Source organism: Notechis scutatus, chromosome 2 (genome assembly GCF_049901735.1).
Source record: "Notechis scutatus isolate UNSWTSFEM ecotype Mainland chromosome 2, rNotScu1.2, whole genome shotgun sequence".
In the NCBI taxonomy this organism is placed as follows: domain Eukaryota; kingdom Metazoa; phylum Chordata; class Lepidosauria; order Squamata; family Elapidae; genus Notechis; species Notechis scutatus.
Window position 1 is genome coordinate 161,925,231 of NC_142010.1, and position 21,550 is coordinate 161,946,780.

General features: G+C 38.5%; 1 protein-coding gene across 1 annotated transcript in view; it reads left to right on the plus strand.

The window, feature by feature from the left end:
• The window catches only part of LOC113417219 (alpha-2-macroglobulin-like protein 1), a 144,930-nt gene that overhangs the window by 78,261 nt on the left and 45,119 nt on the right, over positions 1 to 21,550 (plus strand). Inside the window, exons 14-15 of the mRNA XM_087957136.1 lie at positions 12,638 to 12,743; positions 13,400 to 13,532. Coding sequence (XP_087813262.1) covers positions 12,638 to 12,743; positions 13,400 to 13,532 — 239 coding nt within the window. The remainder of the gene's footprint in view (positions 1 to 12,637; positions 12,744 to 13,399; positions 13,533 to 21,550) is intronic.

Here is a 21,550-nt window from a genome sequence, read left to right on the forward strand (position 1 = left end):
TTTCATAAGTTGTAGTTGTTGTTCCTCTGTATCTTGATGGTTAGTATTCCCCTGATTTTGATCTGAGAATGTCCTTTCAACTTTCTTCGAAGACTCTGAGCCTCTTTCTCATTAACTATTTGTTCTACTGGATGGTTAATTTGGACTATCCTGCCGAGTATCCTTTTCCTTTTCCTTTTTGCTTTGGGCTGACATGCCTTCTCTTTTTATTTGATTTGATGCTTTCAAGAACCGAGCTTGGTAACAATTCCTCAGAGGAGCAGCAAAACAGAATGGCTTTCTGTTGCATTAGTTACCGATTTCAACATTGAACTTAATTATTCCAGGTTTTTTTAGGATCAGCTGTTGGTCTTCTGGACAAAGAGTGGCAAACTGTTGGATTAATTCTTTCTCATCATCCATAAGCTGTAACTGTCTATTAAATAGATCGAAGTTCTCTTTTTTTTGTCAAGTTTTTTTATTTTTAAAAACATTACATCAATATCATTTCGTGAACAGTGTGGTATCTGGATGTCATCATTTTGATACAAAAGCAATAATGATACAAAGAGCATTACTAAATTAGTCAGATTTACATAGTCTAATGTTGTTATACACAACTATATCAGCATATAATCCTTCATTTTTCAATTATTAATATTTGCTACATTATTCTAATAGTAATAACTTTATTTTTGAGCATACCTAATAACATCCTTTTTCAAATTCTGATCTTAACCTCTGATATTCACTTTATATTGAATAAAGATATATATAACAATATTCTCTCATTTCTAAATTTTTATATCTATTCTAATTTTGGCTAATGGCCAATCTTAAAAGTTGCAACATTGATCTAATGTTGTTACACATAGCTATATCGGCACATAATCTTTCATTTTCATTGTTCAATATTTGCTACCTCCTTCTAATAGTAATAACATTATTTTTGAGCATACTGAATAGCATCCTTTTTCAAACTCTAATCTTAACCTCTAATATTCACTTTAAGTGTAATATTAGATAAAAATGTATAACAATATTCCCCCTATTTCTAAACTTTATATCTATTCTAATTTTATGCCAATTTCATTTTTAAAAAAATCTTTCCTATCTTTCCTATCTAAGAGGGTTTCTCTTAGATGTTACAATTCTTCTCTCTTTAGCTTGCCTCCCATACTCCTCCCTCGGTTCCTTATCTATGTCTTTCATATTCAACCAAACCTTTTATTTCCCTCACCAATATTTTTTGCTGCCAGTCCACCCATAGGTCTGCCAAATCCTCTGACTTTTTCCCAAGAATATATTTCAATTTATTCAATTCCATTTTTCTATCTTCTTGTATATATTCTCCCAACTTTATTTCACCCAACTTTATAATCTCCTCCTTCTTTTCCCCTTGTTCTATTTGTTGTGTCATCTGTTCTATCTCATCATCTAAGCTGACAGTTGTCTCCCTTGTTTCCTGGGTTTTAATATCTTGCGTCATTAATCCTTGTTGCACATTTTCAGTCTTTCCAGTTATATCATGTAATAAGTCCTTTATATCCTTGGTATTCCCCATCATCGTATCATAGATGTTTTGAAGTAGCCTCATAATGTCTTTTTGTGTCTCCAATTCTTCCTGATGAGCCATCTTGCCTTATTTTAAAAAGTCCAGGTAGTATTCAATGTTCTGTCAATTATCTGTCATCATGCCAGGGTCTGTTTTTTTTTACTTTCCAAAACCAACAGATTACTTAGTCTTCACATTGTACATCAGGAGATGCCATAGTTATAGTTCTTTATATCCCCAATTAGTCAATAGGTTTCATTTATACAATCCGGGGAATTTTCCAGATAGTTCTTTAAATCTACTTTTTAATTTGTTAAATAGTTCCAGTATTCAAAAGTCATCCCATTGAATATCCTCCAGGTTTTTCAAGGTTGACCTCTAGTTACCATAAAATAGAACAGTAAATAATGAAACAAAGCAGACCTCCAGGTGTTATTTCCTCTTATCAGAATTGTCAAAGGCCACTTTCCATTTTAAGAGTATGACTTAATATATATTCACCAGTAGATGGCGCCTTCAGCTTGAAAATCAACATTAAAAGTGTTTTCAAAAATCAACATTAAAAATCCAGTTTAAGTATCTTTCTGATTAATTCAAGCAAGATATCCAATAAACAGTCAGGTATCCAGCACTTTGTAGTGCCTATTCAAAGTCCTGCCAGTAATATTTATACATCCAGTTGTTCTATATTTTATAGCTTTTAGGGTACAATTTTTCTCTTTCACTCTTTGATTGCTACTTAAAAGTATTCCAAAGACTCACTTTCCTTGATTAATTTTCTTTTGGGAAAATCCTTGACAAAAGTTAGAAATCACCTCACCCAGTTCTGATCACTGTCCACTCTCATCACCCCAGCACATTCTTAAGTTTCTTCGGCTGCCCCAGCTTCATGGTGGCCATATTGGTCACCTTGCCTTCATCTTCAGCAAACCCTGGGTCCAGCAGGACAGTCACTGTTCTCCACGACCAGCAGGGTGTTCCTCCTTGTTAGTCACTCCTACAGGGTGACTTTAGCCTTTGGGGGGCTCTCCAATGAAGAGGATTCACTGTGGGAATGCAGAGCCCCACTCCTCTGTGCCAATCATGCCACAATGTCAAACTGGAGTTCTCTTTATTATACTTACCTTGTTCTATCCTTGTTAATAGAGGTATTCTTTGCTTCATCATTAATATTTTGGAATCTTCAGGGTTGAAGTCAGCCTCCCTCGCTGTCTTGGCTCTTCCCAGACTTTAACAGAGACTGGATTTTGTTGGTATAGAACACATGTATTGGCTGAATAGAATATTTCCTTAAAAAGGTTTCAAGCCTGAATAAGAACAATCTGCCCAAAGGTTAACAATATTCTTTTGCAACCATGTCTGATGGGGAGCCAAGCTATCTCTGTTAATTAATTAGAATATACTCTACAGTGTAAGAGTTGGGAAAGAGAGTTCAGTATCACTCCTCTGTTGTGCCACCTGTTCCTGTTCAAAGAAATAGTAATTTGAACTAAAATCCTATATCTTTGTAGGACTAACCTCTCCTCTGTGTCTTCTCTATCTTGAAGTCCCCAATCCATGTGAACTATCTGTGAATTAAGAGTATGTTTTGAAGTATGGGCTTTGCTATTTGTTTCCTTATCTAATTTAGAGATATAGTTTCCCATTAGAGTTTTAATTCTTCAATCTTTTTGTTTGCTTCCAAGAGCTGGTCAAATATAATGATAACTGTTTGTGCTGTCAGGAGGCAATTCTTGGCAACAAAATCCAAGTCTCCTTTAAAATTGCTCTTAATATTATCCTTGTTCTCCCCTCTGTCTCTTAATGGAGCCTCAGTTTCCAGTTAAAAACAGTCATCCTCCTCCCACTCCAGCAAGGAACAGGGCTTATTTATTGAGGTTATGAGGGGGGAAGAGCAAAATAAAGAAGAAGACTTACTTGCAGAGTCCATTATTTGAAATAAATCCTTTATCTTTGGTTGTCTGTGTCTGGGGTTTCCTCCCGATTGTAATTCCAATTTATGTCTTCTTTTATGTTTTCTTTTCAAGACCCTTGTTTTTGCTGCTGGCCTTTTTTTCTGCACCCTGACAGCAGAATTTACACTACTTCGAGCAATTTAGTGAAGAAAGATGGTCTGTATATTCTCTAGATGCAAACATTTTGCATACTGCCCTCCTTCATAACTCCAGTATGTTCTGCTCCAGTTAGGTCAAAATGGGAATCAGCTCCTATTGCCAGGATAACTCCCTAACCATTAGTAAATCTAAATAAAAAAATCATGATGTTTGGAAAACATCATCAGAGGCATAAACGGCAATTAGATGGTGAACCAATTGCATAGGTTAACACCTTCTTATATTTAGGCATAACTTTTTCCAGTATTGGATCTTGGGTTTGCCATCCTCAATGGAGTACACTTAGAGAAAAGCTTGTTTGAATTTACTGGTTAGATTAAAGAACCATAGTTACCCAGGATCCTTAGCAGAGGTGGTATTCAGCAGGTTCGGACCAGTTCTGGAGAACTGCCACTACTCAGCAGACCCCCCAGCCTGAAGGAGGCAAAATTGCCAGCTAGAAAGGCTGAGTAAAGGTGGTAGAGTACACCCAGGCCCAGCAGGCAAAAGATGGTCAGGGCAAGCAGGGAAAATTGGGTTCCCATTAGCAAGATAGATAGATAGATAGATAGATAGATAGATAGATAGATAGATAGATAGATAGATAGATGATAGATAGATAGATACATGGAGGGAGGGGGAGGGATGGAGGGATAAATAGAAGGAGGGATAGAGGGATTGATAGATGCATGGATAGATAGATGGAGGGATGGAGGGATAGATGAGACACAGAGGGAGAGAGAGGGGCGGGGGAGAGAAAGGCAGAGAGAGAAAGGCAGAGAGAGACACATGCAGAGAGATACCTGTTTCCCATAGAAAAGAAACCTGGGAGCCACAAAACCTGGGTAGGCATGGCTGGGAGTGGGTGGGTCATGTGACTGGGTGGGAGTGAAGTCAAGTTGGCCACACCCACCCAGGTTTTGTGGCTCCTGTGTTTTCTGTGGGAAACTGGTCCAAATGGCTCTTTGAATGTTTAAGGTTGCAGACCCTTGCCCTATGCTCTTCTTCCTTTCCTTGTGGTCATCACAGCCATCTCCACCACTCACAATTGTTGCTTACTTTCCAGAGATTTGTAGAACTCAGTATTCTCTGCCATTCTTACTGGGCCACTAGGGAGTGTCATTTAATGGGGTGAAAATTAATTTTTGCAATCTTTTTCAGTGAGGGATTCTAAAAATATGTTTTTACACCAAGAATTCAAATCTGCTGTTATTTATGCAATTGCACAATGTTTAGCTTGGTATGGTAAATCCACGTCTGATCATATACCCCACAAATATTTTTAACTTTATCTTCTCAAAATTATACTTGTGCTACAAAGATAAAAAAAAAAATTCTGCATGAATCCTATCTAGCTAAGCAAAAAATAATCCATGCAATCATAAACTAACATCAAAAAGCAATTATCTAAGTAACAAAAATGTTTAAGCGAGTTTCATCAAGTCTTGTTTTGATTCATTCTTTGACATCAGCTGTCAACTTGTTTCTTGGCCTTTTTTTAATTAAAATTTTATTAATTTTCAATAAACAAACATACACAAACAAAACACAAAACATGAAAACATAAAACATCTTTTTGGAAAGCAGCTTAGTCCCCGGTTACATCTTTTTGTACAGACATAAATTCAAATTCATGCTCACTTTTATATACCAGTTCATATATTATTTACCATTCTACATTTTTTATAGCTTCTCCCCTCTTTTCACTCTCTTAATTCTGTTTTATTTATTTCATCTCAATTTAGATCATTATACTTATATCCTTTGTCTGTTCTATTTCAGCTGTCTATTACCTTTTCTCATTAACAAAAAATTTCTCCTGTAGTCACTGATTGGAGTATGACGCCTTTATATCTTTCCCCTAAATTTAATACTTAAAATAATACATAATTTTCATTCGGATTCTGTGTAGTACATTCTAAAGCTACGTACTATATTTTAAGATAAGGAAAAATTATAAGTTTATAATATAATTAAAACAATAATCCATAGCAATTAAACTCTATCGTTAAAATTAATATTCATTTAAGTCAAACATTTTACACATTCCTTTTCAAATAGGTATCATGCTTCTATGGGCACACTTATAAATTTTGCTTAATTACTTCCTCCCCGTTTCACTTATATTTTAAAGTATTATGAAATTAAAATGTTCCCATTCCTTCTTAGTGCAATTCTCTCATATTTCATTTCATTTATTTTATTCAAAAAAAAAAGAAAATTTCACTAAATTACATTAAATGTTTTATCCCATTTTATAATCATATATTGTTCCAATTTTCTAACATTATTTCAAATACAAGTACAACAATATAGTCTTATGTACTTTTGCAGAATCTCTTTTTTAGTTATATTTTTACCCATTATCTCTAAATAAATCCTGTTTCTTTACATCTTGTTTCAAACCATTGTAACTTCTCTTCCCTTTTTTCCCTCCATGCTTCTCCAGTCTAGTCTTTTTACCCCCTTTGATCTGCACCCTCTTCTGTATTCCTCTTTTCTGTTGCTTTCTGACATTGTATCGACTTTTCACCTTATTTTTCCCTTTTTTGGTTGTTTTTTTAAATCTTAAATTCTCCATTCTCTTTCCCCCCTTTCCCTTTTCTTCCCCAGCTAGAGTTGCTTGTTCATTAAAGGTGGCTTCTTCTTCATCCCAATCTTCTTGTTCTTGTAGTTTCTCATAAGTAGAAATTGCCATTTCTAAGAAATGAAAAACGGAGCGAAAAGAGCCCTTCCCTTCTTGTTCCTCTTCTTTATACTTTTTGAATTCCATTTTCAGTTCATCGACAAGTAATGCCATTGTAGAAATTTTTTTAAACAACCCAAATGTTTTTAGTCTTTCAAATAATAGTTTCCAAAGGTCCCAAAGTCACCAAGCAATCCAAATATACACAGACTGTTTCATTTAACACTTTCATCTTTTTACACTTTCTCTTCCTGAGGTTACAATTCAGTTGCAAAGTTCCAATTTAAATGTATCTTTTAGAAGTCTTGTTACAATTTAGCTCTGGTCTTGTAAACTCCAAGCAGCCTCCTCCAGCAAAATCTTAATCTTAATTCTTTTCCTCTCCCTTCCCACTTACAGCAAAAAAAAAATATTTTTTCAATGTTCAGAAATCTTTATTGTCCCCTTGGCTTTAATTTTCCAGTTTAATTACCTGCTGATGCCAAAGCGGGTTTTTCCAATTTCTCATTCATCTGCTGTCATCGTAAGGAAGGAGAGTGAGAAAAAAAAACTTTCCCTTTTCACTTTCATTCGCTGCTTCCAGATCTTCTTTGGGAGCGATGTATCTTTGATGAAATTTAAATTCCAGGGTATTTTAAATGTTGCTTGTTATCCCAGTCAGCCAAAACTTTCACTTTCTCAGCTTCCTCCTGCACATTCTTTTCCAGATGAGGGCTTCTTTGTGGTGGCCATTTCTGACCGCCGCTCCACCGCTTTCGGAAAAGGGAGTTAAGCCAGCTGAGGAGGGGGGGGGTTGCGATTCTCCTATGACCCCTGCCGGATCTCCCCTATCTTCAGTTACCTCTACGGGGTAACTATAGCCCCGAATCCAGCTGGATCGGGGCACTCCAGTGGCGAGCGCAAGCAGAAACCGCGCACGATCGCGGATTCCTGCCGCCGCCGAAGCCCTGCAAACCAGAAGTGACCGTTTCTTGGCCTTTGATATAACCCTCACGTTTCTCATGTATACTTATACGCTTACTGCTTCTGTGACCTGTTTCACACATCTCTCTGTTGATTGGGCATGACAAGACCACTGTGGTACTTGATCAATGAACTTCTTTATTTTCGCTGTAGTCAATTTGCATGTCAAAGGTGGCTCATGTACATCTTCAGACCACTCAATCAGTTCCAGAAGAGTGAGTGCTCTGGCTTGACCTCTACCCAATGCATGGCACCACCAAAAACTTTAACCTTAGACTGTCTACTATTGACCTCACCCCCTTCCTAAGAGGCCTGTAGGGGGCATGCATAAGTGCACCAATCGTGCCTACTGTCCCTGTCCTATTGTTTCTTTTTATTTTTCTTATAAGTATTTATCTCATGTATTCAAAACTATGTTTATTCTTATACCTGTACCTTGTAAGCAATTGACAAATCAAATAAATACTAAAAAAAATTAACATTTGTAGAATCTCCTCCAATGGCCTTCAAGCTTTTGTCAATGCCTTTATCTGCAATCACTTCAACAGGTTTTCCTGTTTTTGAGCCTTTCTCTGGAATGAAATGATAAAAATATCTTTCACCAGGCTCATTGCACACAGAATAATGCTCTTCTCTGATGGTACTGGGGAATTGCTGGTCTGAATCATTTGCTGAGGAAATTGGTGGTCTGAAAAATTGTGATATTTAAGTTCAGTTGTTACTTACTGTTGGAAGAATTATACTTGTGGGTTCAGTTCCAAGTGGGGAAAAAGACACTGGAAACATGGAGGCTGTTTGGAAAGATAATTTAATGGTGGACATGATCACATGGCTTGGAGCTCCAGACTGAAAAGGATGATCACATGCTTCAAGGTGAAGGAAAAGATCAAGAAGAAAGAGGAGGACTGAAAGTGCCTGGTTTTATACCCTCTGTTGAGATTTGAATTTGAGCTTGTATTCTGATTGGTTGTCAGACTCCCATGGGGCCATGCGGGGCAACTCTGTAGGCTGTCCTGAGTTCCAGGCTTGGTTGAGCCTTGCTGGATGATGTAATGAAAAGGGCTTTAGGCAATTGCTATAGCTTTACCTGGAGATCTTTGTTATGTAAAATATTCTGGCCCAGGCCTTAATGGCCCACCCATTAACAAAGGTGGGGGTGAGCTTCTGCTTCTGAGTTTCTCCTTCTGAGTTTCTATTCTTTTTAGGGGAAATATTCTGTCTTTTTAATATTTCCTAGGATATTTCAATTTTCTAGGAGAGGGGTGGGTGCTAACTTCCTACATTACAAGCACATCAAAATTATATTTCATTAGAATAGAGCTGGAAGGAACGTTGGATGTCTTCTAGTTCAGCCCCGTGATTAAGCAGGAGATCGTTATACATTTCAGACAAGTCACTATCCAGTCTCTTTTTAAAAACTTCCCGGGATGAAGCACCCACGATTTCGGAAGGCAAGCTGTTCCACTGTTCTCACTGTTTTCTGTGAATTATTCTCACTGTTAGGAAGTTTCTCCTTAATTCCAGGTTGCTTCTCTCCTTGATTAGTTTCCATCCATTGTTTCTTGTCCTGCCCTCTGATGCGTTGGAAAATAAATTGGGCCCCTCCTCTTTGTGACAGACTCTCAAATACTGGAATACTACTATCATGTCCACCCTAGTCCTTCTTTTCTCTAGAATGAAACCCAAATCCTGCAACCATTCTTTATATATGTTTTAGTCTCCAGGCCTTTAATCATCTTAGTTGCTCTTCTTTGCACTTTTACCAAAATACCAACATCTTTTTTGTAATGTGATGACCAACAGTGGATGCAGTATTCCAGGTGTGATTTTACTAAGGCTTTATAAAGTGGTACTAATACTTCATGTCGTCTTGATTCTTTATCTCTGTTTTATACAACCCAGGATTTTATTAGCTATTTTGGCTGCTACTGCACACTGCTAGTTCATATTCAAGTGATCATCCACTAGGACTCCAAGGTCCCTCTCACAGTTATTGTTTTTGAGCCAAATCTCACCTATTCTGTACCTTTGGTTTTTCCTGTCCAGGTGTAAAACCTTGCTTTTCCCCACATTAAATTTCATGTTGTTGGAGGGCCCATTGTTCAAATTTGTCAAGATCTTTTTGGATCCTGAGCTTGTCTTCTGGGATATTGGCTATTTCTGCCAGTCTAGTGTCATCTTCAAATTTGATGAAACTTTCTATTCCCTCATCTAAGTTATTTATGAAGATATTGAAGAGTACTGGGCCTAAGACGGAGCCTTGTGGTACCCCAGTACTTATTTCTCTCCATATGGATGTAGTATCATTTAGGACTACTCATTGAGTACGGTTTGTTGACCAGCTACAAATCATCTGTTGGTGATGTCGTCTATTCCACATTTTTCTAGCTTACCAAGAAGTAACTGGCAGGAATAGACCCCTAGAAGATAGGCTCAAGATTCAGGTGGATCTTGACAAACTTGAACACTGGGCCCTATCTAACAAAATGAAATTCAATGTGGAGAAAAGTAAAGTCCTACACTTAGGCAAGAAAAATCAAAAGCACACACATAGATTGGGTGAAACCAGATTTAATAGCAGTAACTGTGAGAGGGATCTTGGAGTCTTAGTGGACAACCAGCTAAATATGAGCCAGCAGTATGCAGCAGCCACCAAAAAAGCCAATGCAATCCTAAGTTGCATTAACAGAGAGATACAATTAAGATCAAGTGATGTACTAATACCATTCTATAAAGCCTTAGTAAGACCACACCTAAAGTACTGCATCCAGTTTTGGTCACCACACTATAAAAAAGATGTTGAGACTCTAGAAAAAGTGCAGAGAAGAGCAACCAGGATGTTTAGGGGACTAGAGAACATATGAAGGATGGTTTATGGAACTGGGCTTGGCTAGTCTAGTGAAAAGAAGGACCAGGGGAAGACATGATAGCAGTGTTCCAATATTTGAGGGGCTACCATAGAGAGGAAGGGGTCAAGCTATTTTCTGAAGCACCTGTAGGCCAGACAAGGAATAATGGATGGAAACTAACAAGGAGAGATTTAACCTGAAATAAGGAGAAATTTTCTGGCAGTGAGAATAATTAACCGATGGAACAGTTTGCCTTTGGAAGTTGTGGGAGCTTCATCACTTGAGACTTTTAATAAGAGATTGGACTGCCATTTGTCAGAAATGGTTTTGGGTCTCCTGCTTGAGTGGGGGGTTGGACTAGATGACCTACAAGATCCCTTCCAACTCTGTTAATCTGTAAACTAAGCATGGGCTAGATGCTGTGGTCTACTTTGCCAAATACCTTACTGAAATCTAAATAAATTATAACCACAGCATTTTGCAAGTCTACTAATTTAGTCACTTTATCAAATAATTAGATAAGATTGGTTTGGCCTGATCTGTTTTTAACACCTCTCCAGGTGCAAGCTGAACATCCTTGACTCCCAGAGAAAAGAACGTTGTTATGGCTATATCTCTCCACCAACTCCATGCAACCCCCCCTCCCATTTTCCCACAGCACAAAATGTGGCAGCCCTGAAGATCCAAAGAAAAAGATGGCTCCAGGACTGACAGTCAGCATATTGCCCTCAATAATTTGGGTCTTCATTTTACTGACCTCGGAAGGATGGAAGGCTGAGTCAACCTTGAGCCAGTGAGAATCAAATTGAAGGCAGGCAGCCAGCAGTCAGCAGAAGTAGCCTGCAATACTGCATTCTAACCACTGCACCACCAGGGCTCATAATATAGCTGCAGAAGGCCTTCTGGATTCACAGCAGAGCTTTCCCACATACACATAGCACCTGCCTCCTGGGCAATTTGTCACTTAGTTTTGTCCCACCTGAGTTTAAAAACAACCAGAACAAACCTGCAGGAAATACGACTTCAGCAACAGAGTGGTCAACGTCTGGAATACTCTACCCGACTCTGTAGTCTCTTCCCCAAACCCCAAAAACTTTAACCTTAGACTGTCTACTATTGACCTCACCCCCTTCCTAAGAGGTCTGTAGGGGGCGTGCATAAGCGCACCAACGTGCCTACCGTCCCTGTCCTATTGTTTCTCTTATTCTTTTATTTTTCTTATATGTACCCATTTCATGTATTCACAACTATGTATACGCTTATACTTATTATCTTGTAAACAATTGGCAAATCAAATAAATAAAAATAAATAAATAAAAAATAAAACCTGACAGGCACAAAGATGGGAAATTGTATAAGTCAGCTACTTCACAACAGGTATAGTTGTCAGGCTATTCTTAATTTATATTAAGAAGTGGGAGAGGAGTGGGGGATAGTCTGCATCAGCCTAAAGTGGTCAAAAGGTGCTGAGTTGATCCTAGAGGACATCTGATTGGGACATCAAAAGAATGATCCATGAAGTGTGACAAATGATACTTGTGGTAAAACTGGTACAGTTTGTTGCCTGCTTAAGGCAAAATGCTACTATAACACTAGAAGCTACTTCTGATTTATGCTATGGGAAAGACAACATTGTGGGGAGGTTGCTGGGTGTAACTGCTATGATTAGTTACAAGTTAAGAAAGACTTTGTGTGCATGAATGTTTAGATTATTCACGGAATAGAGGTCACAAAGATAAATTTAGCAATGGAGAGTTGATCCAGAAATCATTCAAATGTGATGGCTCTAAAATGAAAAAAGGAAAGCAAAAAATTCCCATTTACTTATGGTATTTACTATATACAAAAGTTGAAACAGGTGTAAAGCATGAGTTGGGATAGATGAAAGAGTACAGAATGCTGGTTATATATTTTATAGCTTGATGTATATGGATAGCCTTCTAAGTTCCTTGTATAAGATTTTTAATTATACAGGTAGTCCTCAACTTATGACTACAAGTGAGCCCAAAATTTATGTTGTTAAATAAGACATTTGTTAAGTGTGTTTTGCCCCATTTTATGACCTGTCTTGCTACAATTGCAAAGTGAATCACTGCAGTTAGTAGCACAGTTGTTAAGTAAATTTAGCTTCCCCATTGATTTTGCTTGTCAGAAGGTTGCAAAAAGGTGATCACATGATCACCAGACACTGCAAAGGTCATAAATGTGAGTCATTGTCTGAATTTTTATCACATGGCCATGGGGATGCTGCAACAGTCATACATGTGAAAAATGGTCATGTCACTTTTTTCAGTGATGTTGTAACTTTTAATGGTCTCTAAATGAACTGTTGTAAGTTGAGGATTACCTATATGCAATATTATTGAGAGCACTTTGTGATTCCCTGCCAGATATGCAGCGAATATTTTTGCTTCCAAAAAGTTGCCTTCTATTGTACGTCATTTTCAAACTGACCTTCATTTTGTTTTGTTTTGTTTTGTTTGTTTGTTTGTTTGTTTTATAATGTCTACAGGAGCTGGGTTTGAAACTTTCCACCAACACCAGAGTTAAGAAACCAGTATCATGTGAGCTGCCCCATTTTCAGAGAAGGGTTTACCATGCAGATCCCACTTTATACCGTGAGATTCATAGCCATCATTTGGCAAGTTTCTTTCTGAAATGCATTGTAGAAAGAGAGACAATAGATCTCAGCCACAGCTGCCTCAAAAGCTAAAGTAGACAATGTTGTTAAAAGAACTTTAGGTGATCTGACTGAAACATCAGTTTCCTAGATTGACAGTAAGTAGTATTGGGGGAATGGGATCAGAACCTTGATTTTGTGCTGGACATTCAAAAATGGCTGCCATGGATAGACACATTGCCTATTCCAGATGTGGCTGCCATGATGACCTTCCTTATTATAAAGCCTCCACTTAACATAAAGCAAACAAGTGAGGTTCCTCCATGCCACTTTCAAAGTTACCCTTTCTTCTCATTTTGTAAGAAAAGCAAAGACTTGTCCTCTGAGAAAAAAAGAGAGTTCTGGTTTAAATAGCTGGGCAGGTACATGAAGAGACCCTCCTTCCCTGTGATGTGGACACCCTAAAAAGCTTGGAATAGTTTCAGACCATTATGCAAAAAAAAGAAAAAATAAACAACTTCAGGAAGTTAAATGCTTACCTATTTTACCTCTGGGAAAGCAAAAAAATTTTGTTTGTCAGATTGTCAGTAACCACCCTCTTGTAAAGGCCTCCACTCCCCCATCTCCAGGATCTACTTTTGCATCTACTTACAGGAGACATCCCTGTGGCTTATTCACTATCCAATACAATTCCAGAAGCTCTTGATTCAGTCTCCAAGAAGGAAGAGGAAGCCAAACCTAGAACATATTTTCCAGACACCTGGATTTGGAATCTGATCTCTGTCAAGTAAGTGAAAGTTCAATGGGGGAGGAACTAAACTATCATTTCAGAAGATGAATCTACTTTTACTGACTGCAATGAAAGGAATCAGCCATTCCTTTGTATGTATGCCCCAGAAGAACAAATGCTTTCAAACATATTGCTGTGTGGACATCTGTATCTGAATGCTTAGATTTATTCGGTGTATACTTTGCAATGCACAGATACTTCACAACGAATCTCCAATTTCTCTTTAGAGGCTGTTAATTTTTACATACTTAGCATTTTTAGATAATGGATAACCAAATTGTCTAATAAATAATCAATCCTATTAAATTCATTAAAACAGGAAGAATTCTTAAATAATACAATGGATAGTACAAAGAGTACATTGTTGTTGCTCACATTGTTATCTATTACCAATTTTCCTTTTTATATTGTCATAGATATAATAATAACAACAAATATAATAATAATAATAATAATAATAATAATAATAATAATAATAATAATCTCTTTATTCTTAATCATTCTCTATATTCATTAATCATATATTCTTGTATTCATCATATTTGCAAATTTTATCAAATCATATCATTCCATTAATTTTCACAAATTCATCTTAATTTATATCATCCATTGTTTCATCTCCTTTCAATATTACTTTTGCCACTGTTACATATATCTATATATTTCATGCATACCCTTCCCTCTAACTTCATCACATTTACCCAAATTATATTTTCCATCTTATTTTCATTTGGCCAAATATATAAACAGATAAACAGGATTGGTTAATAATTGATTCCATGACTTTACAGGTGATGCAGCATAAAGAGATTGGTCTGTAATTTTCAACTAGGCTGGGGTCTCCCTTTTTGAAGATGGGGATGACTGTGGCTTGTGACCATAGTTTTGGCAAGGAGCTGGTCCTGAAAGATTTTTCAAAGATTATGCTTAGAGGTTCGGCTATGGCAGTGGATAGCTTTTTTAAGAAGTAGGCACATATTCCGCCTGGTCCAATAGATAGAAATCGTTTTAGATTGCATAGTGCTTTTTCAACATTGTCTTCTGTAAAATTGATATGTATTAGATCATTGTAGTTGTCTGTGGTTCAACTAGGAAATACTGGGCATGATCTATTGCTGTTTACAAATACTGAGCCAAAGAATGTGTTAAAGAGGTTGGCTTTAATAGTGTCATTGTTGCAGTCTTTACCATTAGGTCCTTTCAGGGGTGGGATGGACCTTGAGTCTTTTAGTTTGTTGTTTACAACATTGTAGAAAGCATGGGTGGAATTGGTGTGTAGAAGGTTTTCTTCTTGTTTAATGTGATAATTGGTGCATTCAGTTTTTATCTGATGGCATAAATTTTTGTATTGGCTTTTGAAGTTGGCAACGTGACCAGATTTGTTTTTCCGCCAAAGGGATTTCTTTTTGGATTGAAGCTTCCTTATTGTTATGGATAATTTGTTTTTTTCTGGTTTTGGGAGTTGTTAATGGTACATATAGTTTGATGACTCTTTCGACTTCAAGTAAAAATATGTTGTAATGGTCTTCTACACTATTGCATCCAGTGAATAGAAATTGCCAATCAAGGGATGAGAGATCATTGTTTATAAGATCATAGTTGCCTTTTTTGAAGTTATAATTAGGGATTCCGTTGTTGTGATGATTTTTGTGTGGATGTATGTTGAGACAAAAGTCTATCATGTTGTGGTCACTGTTGGAAAAGGGTTCTTGAATTTGTATTCCATAAACTGAATTCAAACTATTGCAGAAGATGAGATTGAGGCAGTTGTTAAGTCTAGTGTTGTTGGTTACTAGTTGTTCTAGTCCCAGATTTGTTACTGCATTGTAGAAGGTTGCATGTGTGGGTTCAGTTGTACATTCGTTAAGGGTCCAGTTAATATGAGGTAAATTGAAGTCACCAAGAAAGATAAAAGTGTGTGGGCAGGATGCTGCCCATGTTAATAGTGTATTTAGCTTGTTTGCATGTTCGATGTCATAATCAGGGGCTCTGTAACATAGTAAGAACCGAAATGTGATATTTAAGGACAGTTCACAGACGATGGTCTCAGGAATAGCAAGCTCCTGGGTAACTTGGATGTTTTTTAGATATAGGGACTTTTTATAGAAAATAGCAACACCACTTCCTCTACAGATTTCACGATCTGATCGGTAAACATGATAGTCTATTACTGTGGTAATGGAGTCAGGGTGAGATGCATTGAACCATGTTTCACAGACAAATATAATGTCGAATTTAGCCGTATTTAGTAAGAGGAGAAATTCAGGTATTTTATTTACAAGGCTTCTTGCATTGAGTAGCTTACATTTAAAGGCCAGTTGTGGTTGGAATAGAGGTAGTTAGGGGCATGCATGCCTAGTTTTGAGTGATGTTGGATTGGATGGGGTGGGGTTCGATGTGGAGTTTTGGGTTGTGTGACTTTCTTTTGATGCAATCAGCTTTGTAGTCAATGTATAGGTCCTTTTCTCCATTGTCCAGATGGTTTTTGTATTCTGTGCGGAGTTAACGGGAGCGGATTCTTTGCAGTATGGATAAGTCTGGTCTTGAGCAAAGTTTTTTGTGGTTGGGATTGGTTTTTGCAATGGTGTTTATTGTATGAATGAATATGCGTTTGCTGGACTCATTTTTGCATATAACTCTACAAAATCTTGGGGCCATAGAGCCGTCATTGTATTTGTACCCAGGGCCATCTCTGGTTATTTCAATGATATCTTCAGGAGAGATGTTTGTTGTATTTGAGTTGCTTATGATATCGCGAACTTTGGTGATGTCGTCTGATTCGTTGGTGTCTTTGAGACCAAATAAGATGGCATTTGGACATTTCTGTTCACTTTCCATGGTGTCTCTGATGAGTAAGGAGATATTATTTGTGGAATTATTTGAAGGGATAGTAATTGTTTGTGGCTGTGGTTTGATGGTTATTTTTGGTTGTAGTTGTGATTGTAGTTGAGGTAGTGGTTGTGGTTGTTGTGGGATTTGATTTTGAGCTGATAGGTTTCAAAAATATTTCAAATATTAGCTATTTTTAAAACAATCAATTTCAGCATTTTAAATAATGCCTATTTCATGCCAAATCATGTGCAGTCACCAGTTCCAATTATCTGTTCTTTTTATCAAAAAATTTTCACCAAAGTATTTACTTTCTGTTTTGATTTTCTCTTTTTCCAAAAAATATCTTCCTTGCATTTCCCAGTTTTCTCTCACAGCTAGCCCAGTTCTTTACGAGAATTCTTTTCTGCTTATTTTATCGGGGTTACCTTAAAGTTTGATAGATTGTCACCCAGTCCACACACCATTCACTGCTTGTCTGCTCCAGCACATCTTAGTTTCCCAAACTGCCTCCTGTCTTCGTGGGAGCCATTTTAGGCTACCGCTGCAGCTCATCTTCGGAGGGGTTTTTTCCTGTCAGGGAGGGGAAATGCGGCTCCCCTCAACCTGCCAGGTGGTCCCCCTTTCTTCACCACCCCTACAAGGTGATTCCAGTCCCAATTGGGACCCTCCAACGAGAGAGTGAAACCACACATGATCATGGATTCTGCTCCAACACGATGGAAGTGCAACCGGCAGTCTGACTCTGTGATATCTTGAAGCTGGTGAAGACCATATTCATTGTTCAAGCAACCATCCAGTGTTTTTCTTAAACATAGATACAAATTATTGACAACTTCCATTAGTGCATAGTGTCATGGCTGAGGCTTGTCTCACTTTGCAAACCCCACTCACATCCGGGCAAGGAGCAACAGGGGGAGGGAATAGATTGGAATGCAGGGGAGGTATAAGGGAGGGAAAGGAATGCAAAGACCACTGACTTGGAGCCTGATACCCAAGGTCACTTGCTGAGAAAGTCTACTAGGCAAAGAGTCCATTACCCAAACAAACTGAACTGACCATACTGATTGGATGGAATAAAGTGACAATGGGAGAGCCAATTAAAGGGGGGACATTTAGCCATGCTATTTGCACATGAAACCATTAGAATTGGCTTTGCTACTTCCTTATCCATGTTGACTCAATAAATTATACTCTTGGTATAATTTGTCTGTCCCAGGAATCTTTATTTGCTGCATAAACCATGTGGGATGGTTGATATTAAGCCAATTCTCACAGCAATAACCTGCCTGAACTCTACCAGAAGGTTTGAGCAACAATGTCAATAGAGAGAGACCCAGAGGAAAAGAAGACCTGGAAAAAGTCTGGCTTGAGAAGCACGGGCAATCTCCCAGGTTGGAGTGGGTGCCCAAGCTGTTGGGGAATGTCCAAAAATGAAGACCAAGAAGCTGGAGCAGCAACCCACACTGGACAAAAAATATCTGAGGGAAGTCCCATTCCAGGGTCTGAAACCTGGTGGTTGGCGAGAGTGAGGAAGTCGGCAGAAGCTGTGGAGCTCCACCCATCACCCCCCAGGTCAATGTTGTGCAAAGGAATCAATGGAAGGCTTGATGGGCAGCCAAATGGGATGATCCCATTGAGTGGAAGCTTCCGGCCATCACCCCAATCCCAACCATGGAGCAGTTAAAAGAGAAGTTTGGAGAAATAGAAGTCCATGCTGTGGCCAGCACCTGGAGACATTACCCAAACGTCGGGACCACCACCACCTCTGCAGTGACCTTTGCTACTCATCCTCCTCTTCAACCAGCAGTCCCAGCCCCAGCAGCAGCTGCTGGGGCCCCACCTCAAGGATTTTACTAGGTCCATGAGGAATGCCAGCAACCCCACTTCATGGCTTGCTTCAATAGGTGCCCAAACTGCCTAGCCCACTTCTTGGATCATGCTTGGCACCACATAGAATGCTACAGAGGAATGTGCCCAGACAATACATTGCTGCCAACCTGGATGTGGGTGCCTCAGAATGGCCAGTGTTGCTGCATGATGAAGATGCTCTAGAGCTGATTGACCTTGATACCTTTATGCAATTCCTGCAAGAGCGCTTCAAGGACCCCTTGGCAGCATGTCATGCAGAGGCCCACATCCATGCCCTGAAGCAGGGGAAACAGTCAGTGATGGCATACATCCAAGATTTCCATCGACTAGCCAGTTATCTAGGGGATTGACCTGAGTGCCTACTGGTTACCCACTTCAGGAGAGGCTGAATAAGGAGTTATACCACACCTGCCTGTCCCGAACTTTGGGGGGGGAGGAGTGCCCTCTGTCAAGGTGGGAAAGCCTTGCCAAAACCTGGATGTTTCCACTGTGGCAAGAAAGGGCACCAGACAGCTAAGTGTCTCATTCTGTGCCCAATGTCTGTCCCAGGACCAACCAAAGAGAGGGAAGAACTTACCAAAGCCAAAAGAGGTCTCTCACATGGGAAAATAAGTCATGGAGTCCATCCCACCATCTAGCAAGGAGGAAAGAACTCCAGCTCTTACCAAGACAGGAGCTGTCATGTGCTAGAGTGACAGTGAGGGAGAAGATGACCCAATGGTAAATGGCACCACTGTTCCCATGACTGTGGCTTCTTCAGGCAGTAAAAGGATCTTAATGGCTCTATTGGGCTCGAGGTGTACTAGATGCTTAGTCAGCCCCCAAGTGGTAGAGAAGCTAGGGATGAGGTTGAGAAAGTTGAAAAAGTCCATAACCTTTCCCCAGTTAGATGGTTCAATTGCGAGCAGAGTGCCAGCTACCTACTTGATTGAACCTGTGGAGTTAATTGCAGGAATCCATATAGAGAACAGGCTATGGTCTTAGGCTTAGCATGGTGGAGAAAGTGGAACCCCTCCATTAACTGGGATGGAATTAGATGGTAGATGCGAAAGAAAATAACCAGTCAAGGGGCAATACTGAAAGTATTGAAAAGCTACCATGAGCCTGTAGTTAAGAACATGAAAGTGGAACTGCCAATAGCCTTAAAGGAGAAAAAGTCTCAGAACCATCATTTCCCAATATGTGAATATTGTGACTTACTGAGTTATTTAGTGAGGGAGAATCTGATGTGCTCCTGCCTCATATCCCCACATACTACACTATTGAAATTTTGCCTGGGGCCAGACTGCCAAAACCAAAGTTGTATTTGATGATACCCAGGGAATTGGAGAAACTCCCAGTGTTTGTGGACAAGAACCTGGCCAGAGGTTTTATTCAGCTGACAAAGTCGTGAATTGCAGCCCCAATACTCTTCAAGGAAAAGAAAGATCGATCCATTAGGTTGTGCATAGACTATTGTGGGTTAAATGGCATTGGCATGGAGATCCTGTACCCCCTTCCATTTTTTAAATATAATTTTTTTTTTATTTTTAATACAAACAATCCATCTTCCATCAAACAATGTGTCGTCTGGGTACAAATATCTTGTGCAATAACAAAGTTTACAGCCTTATTCATTACATAAGTGTTAATTCTCTACTCTTAACTTTATACTGATATACATGCTATATCTAATTATTCTAACAATCCTCATCTTAACATGTTTAATTCTATTACCATATTTTCTATATTTCACTAATTTTCTTTTGTTTCTAAATTTATTCTCTAGCCATCAATGAAATAATTCCTATATCATATAATATTCAGTTTGTTCCTTCTCTTTAATTGCAAGTGTTAACCTATTCATTTCTGCACATTCTAATATTTTTTATCAATAGGAATCTCTTCACTTTTCCAGTTTTGTGCAAAAACAATTCTAGCTGCAGTTAATACATGAATAATTAAATATGCAATAAAATATCTTCAAGTTTTCTTTGTATGCAGTTGACATTGTTAAGTTGTAGTTTCTATCCCACAATTTCTGCCATTTATCTAGTTCTTGTATAACCAAATTTTTTTGCCCATGCTATCATTCTCTCCTCCTTGTTCTTCGATTTTGATACTCAATAGATAGCTATACAGGTTTTTAAATCAACCTTTCTTCTGTTCCTGTTAATATCTTATCCAATTCTGTCAATTCTTTGTAAAAACCATATAACTTAGCATCTTTTTCATATCTAGATTATATATGGATACCAAATCATATCAATCCCTTGCTCATTCAATTCTTGTTTGGTTTTGAGCTCACCTTTTTCATTCAAGATATCTTTATAACTAACAATGTTTCCTATATTAATATTGTTTGGATGAATGAGTGTTTCCATTGCCTTGGTACCATTGCATTGGTATCTTCAAATAATGCTGTACTCTAATTTTCTCCCATACTAACAATAAAGTATTTCTTATATAGTGTCTTTGAAAGTAACTGTGATGACCCAGGGTAGGATACAAAACAAACACAGTCACAGAAAACAGGTGAAGCCCCTTTTATTCCTTCACTTTGCTTCCAAGCTCAGAATATTCTTGACGGAAGACAAAAAACTCCCACACAAACAGTTACAGGAAGAAGGAAAAAAGCAACACAAACCAGGCAAGATAAGGGCTGGAGGATGTCCACAGATAACACACACTGGGAAGGATGCCAAACTCAGAGGGGAACCATAAACTAGAGATATTTTCACACTTTGTTTCCAGTGTTCACCCGTATGCATGTCCGACCTCTTATTCAGTTGTCACAGCTGCAGCCCATGAAGAGGATCAAGGTCCTCTCCTCCTGAGTAGACCACATCTCTCCCTTATCCTCTCCTCCCTGTGTGCCCTAGGATGGAGAGGGGATGGGCCTGGATCCTCCTCTGACTGCTCAGCTGGCCTCTGCCCTTCCCCAGCTTCCTCCACAACCTCCAGAGCCACACTTCCACTCCCTGTTGGCTGTTCCTCCTCTCCCTCAGAGTCAGTCTCCACCAGGGGCATGACAGTAACCATGAATCTTATTTTTCCCATACCATAAGAAGGCATGCCAACCCAATTGCAAATCATGCTCTCCATAGCCAGTAATCTTGTATTTCTCAGTACAATCCATTCTTTCATCCACGTTAACACCGCAGCTTGGTAGTATAATTCCCAATTTGGTAATTCAAAACCTCCTCTAGTTCTTGCATCCTGCAACATTTTAAAGTTAATTCTTGCTTTTTTCCCCTGGCCAAATGTATTTTACTATTATTTTGTTAAGATCCTGAAAATATTTTTTCTCCAATTTTATCAGAATTGTTTGAAAC